This window comes from Triticum dicoccoides, chromosome 1B (genome assembly GCF_002162155.2).
Source record: "Triticum dicoccoides isolate Atlit2015 ecotype Zavitan chromosome 1B, WEW_v2.0, whole genome shotgun sequence".
NCBI lineage: Eukaryota > Viridiplantae > Streptophyta > Magnoliopsida > Poales > Poaceae > Triticum > Triticum dicoccoides.
Genome location: NC_041381.1, coordinates 476,678,791 through 476,689,022, shown reverse-complemented (window position 1 = coordinate 476,689,022; position 10,232 = coordinate 476,678,791). Strand labels below are relative to the sequence as shown.

The 10,232-nt window shown below is 43.4% G+C and overlaps 1 protein-coding gene and 1 pseudogene across 1 annotated transcript; one reads left to right on the top strand and one right to left on the bottom strand.

Annotated features, from left to right (window-relative positions):
* LOC119350494 overlaps positions 1-10,232 on the bottom strand; it is a 91,732-nt pseudogene that overhangs the window by 55,100 nt on the left and 26,400 nt on the right.
* Positions 2,045-3,898, top strand: LOC119342501. Its single transcript, XM_037614101.1, has 3 exons — positions 2,045-2,448; positions 3,214-3,346; positions 3,475-3,898. The coding sequence occupies exons 1-3, from the start codon at positions 2,172-2,174 to the stop codon at positions 3,497-3,499; spliced, it is 435 nt and encodes a 144-aa protein (XP_037469998.1). The 5' UTR covers positions 2,045-2,171; the 3' UTR covers positions 3,500-3,898.

Below are 10,232 nucleotides of genomic sequence, written 5' to 3'. Positions count from 1 at the left end.
GCACAGTAGTCCCATGCATTAACTGCGAGGCTGACGCATTGATCGCGTGCGGGCCGCGTGGGCACGTCTGCATGCCTGCCACGTCACTAGGCGCGTGCGGACGGACGGTTCAATTTTTTTCCCTGGCGGGCGGGCGGGCTGTATTCATATACGTATACACTCCGGCTGTTTTTTTTTTGCGGGCGGGTGGGCGGGCGGACTCTTTTTCAAAAAATGCTCATCCTGCCCTCTGTTATGAAGAGGTATTGGGCAATCTCAGCCGTCCTTGTGTTTGGGGGGTCTACCGAGCAGAAGTGTTTCACAACATATACCTTAAACATAAACTGAAATCAGGTGGCCTGAAGTCCCGAACGTTTGCAAAAATAAAAGGAGCAAGGTTGCAGCCTTGCAGGGAATCAGGGGGTAACAAACTGGGGCATGATCCTTTATCCACGTTGGAAATGGTCTATCGGTGTTTTCGTGTGAATATGGCTCCTTATGTAAGAAATTTGGCACCACAACCAAGTATCCATACGAAGCGACTTTATCAGCTATCTTCCTTCATGAGGTAAGAGACTTCATCAGAATCTTTTTACTTTTTGCAATCAGAATCCGTTCACGGGTGAGATGTGTTAATTGGTTGCAGTAAATTATCATAGCCCATCATAATAAAAGGGTAAAAAGGCGGTAAAAACTAGTATATTCAAATTTAACAAGAGTGCCAAGGGCATGTACAACGGTGTTATCTTAGGAGTGCCACATAGGATAAATGATAAGGTGGAGGAGAGAGAACTTGTAAGAAAAGGTTATCTTCTCTTATTTAAAAGAAGACAAAAGATGATCTCTTAACACAATATGTCTCATCATGTTTTCAGAAATAGCTCGATATTGAAGATAAGGCTAAAAGATGACCCATTGTTGACACTTTTTTTTGCCATCTCTAAATTATATGCAAGATTTAAAATAAAACTATCTTATCAACCATTGTACATGCCCTAAAATCCCAGCCTCAAATCATGTGAAGAACACTCCGGTGATATGCTATTTGCCCAGAGTACAGGTAAATGTATACCTGCTTCAAACCCTGCAAGGGAGAGGCCAAGTTCTGTTAGTTAACCGTTAATAAGCCAAGCAGAGGAGAGGAGCATTTCGGAGCTCTGGTCGAGGGGTGGTACGTATTATCGAAGATATCAGAGACGAGGATGTCTGCGGCCTTGGACTTGGTGGAGCCAGCGATGTACGCCGCGATCCCGCCGAAGCCGTCATCAAGGACCCTGCCCTCCCCGCCGGCGGGGTTCAGCGTCGGCGGGTTCGCGTAGCACTGTGGGCTCGCCATCCGCACTCAATGCCTGTCTCCTGGCGGCGAGGCTGCGCGGAGTTGGGCGTGGGAGACTGGCCGCAAAGCGAACGCTTTGGTGGGTCTATATTTGTTTCGGACCTGCTGGCGTCGAGGCGGGGGTTTGTTGGGTGATTCCATTTGATGTGATGTGATGCTTTCTTCGTCGTCGGATTCAGATGTTTTCTTGTCGCGGGTCTACCGGCTACCTGCCGCGGTGACATTTCCCGCGACGGCCCAACCCGTTTGCTTTATTTTGGGTCTATTTTATGTCCACTTTCTCAATTTATATGTTTAGTCAAGACATATCAGGTAAAAAACCGAAATCAAGGGGTAAGCTGCACGTCCGTCGGACAATGATCCTAGTCCTAGTCCTAGTCCTATCCTAGTCCTAGTATATATCTTTATCTTTACATCTTTACATCTTTACATAATAATAAAGAAAATTGGGTTTCTGTCATCCGTCGTCGCTAGCAATTTTGCATAGAAGTCCCTCGGTTTATACGGAATTAACCCGCAGTCCCTGTTTTAGTGGGTCTTTATATAAAGTTTCAATTTTGCAAAAAAAACCATGGGCGAGTTAAAAGAAAAAAAAGCCCCCCGAGCAGATGCGGGGAGAAGAGGGGCGGCGGCGCTCCGTGAAGTGGATGCCGGGCGGGCAGAAGAGGGGCGGGAGCAGGGACTGGGAGGAAGAGGGGCGGGGCTGGAGACGGGGAGGAAGAGGGGCGGCGAGGGTGGAGGCGGAGGAGGAGACGCGGGCGCTGTGGGGCGAGATGGAGGAGGAGACGCGGGCGCTGTGGGGCGAGATGGAGGAGGAGACGCGGGCGCTGTGGGGCGAGATGGAGGAGGAGTACCGATGCGGAGGAGGAAATCTTCAGGAGTTGCGGGATCGACGTCCGACCGCCGCCAAGACCGGCCTCTTGTGCAGCTCCCGGTCGCCGTCTCCTGTGCCTCCTCCCGCGTCTCCCCCACCTCGCCTGTGCAGCGTCGTGGCTGGACGTCGCTGGCGCTATCTGCTGCAGCTCCACAGTCAACCACCTGCACGCCATGGGAAGCAGCCATGGAGGCCACACCTCTGGCCGCTTGCTCGCCCCTCGCCAGCCAATACGTCCGCCAACATCTCATCCATCTAGGTATGTATTAGCAACTAAGCAGGAGGACTGCATGTGATTTTGGACCTTGGGAGTGACTAGGTGATTATATGCCATGAAATATGTTTTGCTGAATTTGTTCAGAAGGCAAATCCTTGAGGTTGGCAACACATGTCCAATTCGATTTGTTTTCATTGCACACACATGTTGTTTTTCCATCAGCAATGCAAATTAGCTACCATCTTAATGTTATGTCTCTGTTTTCTTTTACAATCTTCAAGAAATCAAAGATAGTTGTAGGTTTGCTCACGCGCATTTTAGTCCATAAATTGTTTGGACAATACAGAACGGAAGAATACGTACATGTTTGGGTACAAACTTTAGTTTCTTTTGATGCTTATGAAATAGTTGAATGCTGAATTTTGTAGTGAGAATAGATAGCTCTCTTCCCACAAAAGAGAAGGAAGTAGCTAGAGCTCTCCTATGAACATGTATTGAGATCTTCGGCAATGCTACGATTTTGAGGTTTTTCATTTAAATTAAGTGTGCAGTTCTTGCTTCTGATCATTACAATTACTTGGTGTTAATTTTATTATCTTGTGTGTACAACATGCTATTCTCTATTCAGCTGATTGCACGACCAATTTTAATCATTCAGTATATGAGTAATTTAATTTTCTTATTTCATGCAGTTTGGAGCAACTCATGGTTACTAACAGTTTCGAATTATATTTATTTCAATTGAGATGAGGTACAACACTGACCCTCTTCCTTGTTGTCTTATCTCCGCTGTTTTGGTTGAACTAGCATATGTGGAGGACGATGGGAAGACGAGTTGTTCGCCAGAAGAAATATTGCAACACCATGCCAGGAGCAATATAAGCATTATACTTTCTAACACTGAGAGCTTAATTATCTTTGAGGCAACCAGTCCGTCCAAGTATGCAAATATCCGATGCATGTGCAATCAGTACTTTTGCATGTCTGATGCATGTAGAAAGATCTGAATTTGGCCATTAATTTCCCTTTTAATACTTACTAATGTTTTTATTGTTTTGGGTGATCCAGAGTTGATTTGGGATGTAGAGATTGAAGAACAGAAAAATCTTAGGCCATCAGGTCAGGATGTCAGGTTCAGAATTGCCTTGGCATCTTCAAGTGTGGCGATGATGTTGATTATCGGGATTTGGAGGTAAGTGTGCTCCATACCGTAGCTGAGCCTGTCGGGTCCGCAGAGTGGCTGCACGACACCTCAAGGACCTGATGTGAAGGTAGCATATGCTATTCTACAGTGCTTGCCCTCTGAAATCTGAATTGCCGGTTGTAAAGTTAGTGCTGAACTGCAGTAATCTACTGCACTTGCATCTGAAGTGTACATTTAATAAGTTAATACTTGAGAGTTAAGATAGATCACTAATCTGGTTGGGGCTCTATCATTGTGGCAATTTGGCAAGCGTTGCTAGAGGTGATAAATCTGCAAGCAGAAAGTCAATGTCGTTCTGCTATGCCGCACAGTTACAGTGCTTTCACATTATGGATAACTTTGTTTCCTAAAAGTAAAATCTTTGTCAGTGCCAAGTCAGGGTGCAGGACAAGTCAGCCATCCGTGCGAAGTCGCACTACTAGAAAAAGGGCTATAGACGGGATTGGCACTAATGGCGCACCAGACAAGTGGTGCGCCATTAGTATATACTAATGGCGCACCACCTTCTGATGTGCCATTAGTGTTGAAACTACTAATGGCGCACCTGGCCCATGGTGCGCCATTAGTATCAATTTTTTTTGAACTAGTGCGCCTGTTCAAACATACTAATGGCGCATCCATAGGAAGTGCGCCATTACTAGTTGTAACTAGTAATGGCGCACCAGTCAGAAAGTGCGCCACTAATGTTGTTTTTTTATTATTTTTTTTATTCCTTTTTCTGCAAAACTACTAATGGCGCACTCACCCGCGGTGCGCCATTAGCATGTATGTACTTATGGCGCACCGAGGGGTGGTGCGCCATTAGTATTGTGGCGCCCCTACTTCGTACTCCCTCCGTCCGGGAAAAGTTGTCTCCATGACATTTTTGCAAAAAAGCCCTCCACTTTTGTCCGACCAAACCCGCAGTCCTCGTCTTGCCGCAGCGTCACTCCCCTCCCCGCAGCTTCCCGACGTTGCGCTGCTCCCCTCCCCGCCGCGCCGCGCCGCGCCGCGCCGGTGAGCTCCCCCGCGCCGCTGAGCTCCCTCGCCCCGCTGAGATCCCCCGCGCCTCCTCTCCCTCCTCCACGCCGCCGCGCCGCTCCAGTTCGCTGCGTAGCTCCTCCTCTCCCCTAAAAATCCCTTCTTCCGGTGAGGTTCTCTTCGACGAGGCGCCGTTCGATCTGGAGGATGACGACAAGTTGGCGCTCGATCTGGAGCATGGCGACGGCATGGGGCGGGCGCTCTCGTCCTCGAGCTCCTAATCCACCAGATCCTCTTCCTCCTCCAGGCCCTCCTCAACATCATCGGCGACGACGGCATGGGGAAGACGACGGCGGCAGCTGCGGAAGTCAACCCCAACGAAGGCGGATCCTCCTCAACATCCCAGGCTCCTCCTCCTTCAGGTCCTCCTCGTGCTCATCTATCTCATGCCAAGTCTGAATTTGTACTGCCAAGTCTGAAATTTTCATCTTTATTGTTAAGTCTGAAGTTAGCTGACATGCTTCTCTGACTTGACATGCTTGCAATTTTGATCACTAAGAGTACTGCAGCTAGAGTATATCTCAATTTATAACAGCACATGTTGACCTTGCAGCAAGTTTACAAGGACAGCATTTCTGTCAAACTAAAGCAAGCAAACACTTAACTGAATTTGACTGTACCAATTGAACAAAGCTGCAGGGTACATTATGTTAAAGATTTCCTACTTTAGTGATTTTTAGGGGGAGCACTTAAAAAATTTAGTCAGCATTGACTTATGAGGGAGTAGAGTTTTTGACAAAAATGCTAGTGCTGTCTGTCTGTGCCTACAAAGAGGTAGTACTGCATTTGTGTCAAATTTGATTTAGTCTTAATTTAGAGCTGCGTGTAGTGCAAACTGGATGATGTAGTGCTCTGAATTTGAAGCTTTAACAGTATGTAGATATAGTCTTGTTCAGATCTTACTGAAGAAGAGAGGGGTTAGTAGGCAGGTTACTTCAGAGGCTTTGTTCAGATCTAACTGAATGAATAATTCAGTTAACTTTACAGGGGATCTAACTGACTGAATAAGTTTTAGGGACATGCTTTTATCAACTCTTAGTTAAGAGATTGTGGCAGTTTTCTGCAGTCTATCAATTTGAAATTGACTTCCCTTGTTCGTATTTTACACTCATCTCTACCTGGAGAACAAATTCCTTAGTGCATAATCTGTAGCTCACCATGACAATACTGTCACATGAACAATTCAAAACAGTTAACTGAAAGTGTCTAAAAGTAGTTAAGTGTTTCCAGGATTTCTTTTTTCTTCGGCAAGGCATGATTTCTTTTTTCTTCTTCTTTTTTCTCTAGTGTGCCATGATTTCTTCAGCAAAGCATCAATATCTATTCCTATCAGTGGTTATCTAATTGAATTTTCACATGCTTCTATCAGTGGTTATCTAACTGAATTTTCACATGCTTCTATCAGTGGAAAACTTATATTGTTCGCTAACATTTTATAAACAAAACACATGGAAGCAACTCTATATATGATCCATTTTGAGTAATTAATTTGGTACTCTGTTTGCTGTTGAATTCTGCAAGTCCTTCAGTCTAAGCCTATGAGTAACACTGCTTGTTCACTAATTCAGTTTACTGTACAATTTTGTGCAGACTGAATATTGTGTGTGTATAGCACACGCTCATCAAATTACAGACTGGATGATCCGCTGCTACTCTAAGAGAAAAAACAACCCAAGTGTAACTGATTCCTCTCTCTTCTTTGCAGGATCTAATTCTTGATTCTTGCGTCGGTCTGAACTGTGCGATTTACGTTTCGTCAGAGGTGAGCCACTTTTTCCCCGCTTGCTTTCTACCTGTTCGATGAAATGCGGTCGTGCTTAGAATCCTTTTTCTGTTTGGGGTTAAGATCTGTCCTATTCCCTTCTGCTCGTGCTGTTGTATATACTGTTTTTAGCATTCTTGGTAGAAGAGTTTCCTTGTGGGTAGAAAGCTTGGTTGTGTCCTGATTTATGAACTGTTTTCTTCTAGGTCTGTTCTTGGGATTCTGGTGCTGTTGATCTCGTCAAGGGCCTCATCTGCTTTCTTTCATCTTGTGAAGGTGATTATTATTAGTACTTCCCCTGCTAATTGTTTACTGTTTCAATACATTTTGTTCCTCTAACATAGTGTCTTTAGCGTTCTTGGTAGAACGGTTTTATTGTGCATGGAATGTTTTATCCTCTCACCTTATACTATTTATTTGTGTGCTTACATATATTCTTTCCTGCTTCGTATTGTGTAATTACTTCGTTTACCTAGAATGTGTGCTCTGGTGTCCTTTGTTCTTCCAATTTTGGAACTGTGGCAGCACAATGTGCATTGCTTCCGCCTTTTTACTTGTGTGAGATCGACGGGAATGGTCATGTGCTTGCTGGTGTAGAGATTGATGTTCCTGGGGATGGCCTTATAGGTAATAAACCTAGGTATATTTTAGATTCAAATCACTTAGCTTTTTTTGAGCCATGGAACCTACAGTTTTACACTGCCAGATTGAGACATGGAAATTCATGATGTACTTTGCGAGACCCCTGTCCGTTAGTGCCTCTTTGATCGGCTCTGCTATGGCATTGGATAAGCCTCTAGTATTGTGAGCTTTGGTAGAAAATGGTTCTGCCATTCTTGAACAGCACCTGTACTAAAACTGAATAATTAAATGCAACCAACATAGACTTTCCTGCTATCTATGATTACTCAACAAGTTCTTTTAGTTTTAGTCTGACATGGTAGCTAACACCAATTGTTCATATCTATCTTCTTTGACCATACTACATATGCATAATACTGATCAATGGCAATAATCCTTATATGGCCTTTTTTATGAGCGATAATCTAACATTTATAAAATCATCTTAGGATTTCCTAATGGATCCTGTACACATTCCACCAAGGGTTATTTTGGATGCTATGCTGAACACACTCTATAGCTCCCAAAAGCTGTGTACTACACCCAGCCTACAGGAGACATTGGTATAGAGACTGATTGAGTATTATCCATCTCTGCAGCACTTGCCAAAGAGCACTGTCAAGAGATTTGTTTGTCAGTCTGAGTCATCTTGCTACTTTTGCAGGTTTGTTTGCATATGAAATCACCAGAATTTTCGCCATGGCTCTGGTTCTTGACATGGTGCTTAAAAGCACTCATCCCATCTTGATTATTCGCATACAGTTTTTTGTTTTTGTTTTTACTGATTCACTTCTATCGACATTTTTTTATGTCCCTTTTTATGACCAGCTTGGTCATTTGGTCTGGATGGAGTCATTCAACTCGGAAAGAAAAAAGAATTTGAGAATGCTTTATCTTTCATGCAATAGCTGCGGTCAATTGTTCTTGGTTTTTCCTGTAGTAGTTGATAATCAGTCTGAACAATAGTAGATTAGTAAAGCCAATAGCAGTTAATTTGAGACGAATTTTATCTTCCCTACAGTAGTTAAGGTTGATTGTTCTTAGTTTTCCCTGTAGTGTTTAATTTGATTGTTCTGAGCATTCAAATTGTACTCTGTTTGTTTCTCTCCTACTCTTTTCTGACAAATGTTATTATCTGTGCTTCATTACTACTCTCTCTAAATCATGTGCAATTCTAAGTGTCTATCATGCCCTGCATAGTTTTTTATTTTGTGTAAGCTGAGAGTATTCATAGTTCCATTTTCCTATTTTTGGCAGGGGTATCTAAGAGAGCTGGTCCAGGCTTGATGGAAATCACTTCATAGCGCCTATATGTGACTATCTACTTTGTTTGCTAATAACATTGTAAATAATTAATCGTAAGCTTCTTAGAACACTATGTATCATTACTAAGTATCTATCTACCAGCAATAAGTACTTATTTTCATATGTTTCAATATGTGTCTGAATAATATTAATGTACACTCTTTCAATACATGGCTTACTCTCGGCCTTTGCGCCATTGGCGCAACTGGTCATCTAGTTGTATTCAAAGACTAATCTTCTATTGTATTCGATGAATCTGTTGTTGATGTGTGCTGTCTATATTTTGTCAAATTATACATTTTGTAACATGTGCAAAAAACAGAAAAAAAAAAACTAATATTCATACTAATGGCGCATCACATGACAGTGCGCCATTAGTATGACAAAGCATACTAATGGCGCATCACTGGACAGTGCGCCATTAGTATGCTGCGGTTACAAATGGCGCATCCCGTGGTCGTGCGCCATTAGTATGCCAAAGCACCTGGGTATACATGGCCCCTGGGAGGCTTACTAATGGCGCACCGTGGCCTATACTAATGGCGCACCAGTGGTGCGCCATTAGTATACCAGATACTAATGGCGCACCAGTTATTAGTAAAAATTACTAATGGCGTGCTAGTAATGGCGCACCAGTGATGCGCCATTAATGACCAAATTAGGTGCGCCATTAGTAGCGGTTTTTCTAGTAGTGTCGGTGGCAGCAAGGGTGTGGGGCGTCCGGAGGAGCATCCGGGTTGAAGGTTCTGGCCCTCGCCATCGAGACTACCATGGTCGTCTCCGAGTACATCTGGAATGTACGCAAGAACCTCCCTAGTGCAATGTCGCTGCTGTTTATTTCATCTTTTGATTGCAGCAGACTATATTCCAATAAGGCACATTAGGTAGTAGCTTTGTGATAGGGGCCAAACCTGCATATTTTGATCATTGTTTTTATTAGATTAGCATGGGAGCTTACTGTTCAGTGAAGATTTGCCCCCTTAAAGTCATATTGTCAATATCCAAAAATTTCAATGCGTGGGGGGCGATGTGCCACAGCTTTGCCCTTTTAATTTCAGCACTTAAATAAGATTTGGAGGGCAGGCGTTACACAAATGGATCATGTGGCATGTACTACTGTTGTATTATCAAATCTAGCATGTCTCTATAAAAAATAAATCTAGCATTGTTTTGAACTTCTGATGATGTAAGGTAAACAAAGAGGCATATCTTTGTCATAGTTGCATCCTTTATAGCAGAGATTTTGTTATGAAAAAATTATTTTGTTGATGGAAGCCTTTGTGCTTCTGTTCACTTAGGACGTGAATTTTGTTTAGACAATCTTAGGACGTGAAGTGGGATGCAACATCTATAGATCTATTGAAACTGAAAGGTGGTTGTTAGTTAGGTTTTGATTATGCCAATCAATAATACACAATTGTTACTAGGGTTCGGCTCCGGACGCCATCCTTCAACTCTTGTTCTAAAGTGTGCTGGTGAAATGCAATCGGATCTCTCTATCTTTCCCGCTGAGATGCAGAGGAGCTTGGTGTTTTAGAGTCTGGTTGTTGCTGCAGGGGAAGGTGGAGCTGTGAGGAAACAAGACAGGTGGACAATGCAGCAGGAAGGAGGAATGAATTTTTAATCGATCTACTGTCTCCCTTGAGTCGGGGCGAACGTACTGACTCTCCATGCTGTGTTTATTGATCTGGAATCTAAGAGGATCACCCACCCTTGGTTGTTCCCTTCGTTTCTCAACTAGGTGAGACCTTCAATTTTGTTGTGCTATCGTCTCCAATCTGTAGCCTCTTTTGATTTTTTTTTCAAAATTGAGAGATGATAGATAAATAACACTATTCATAATTTCATTAGTTTGCGATGAACTTATCTTGCTTTCAAGAAGAGTAAAATCATCTTTAATAATTTCCCAAATTT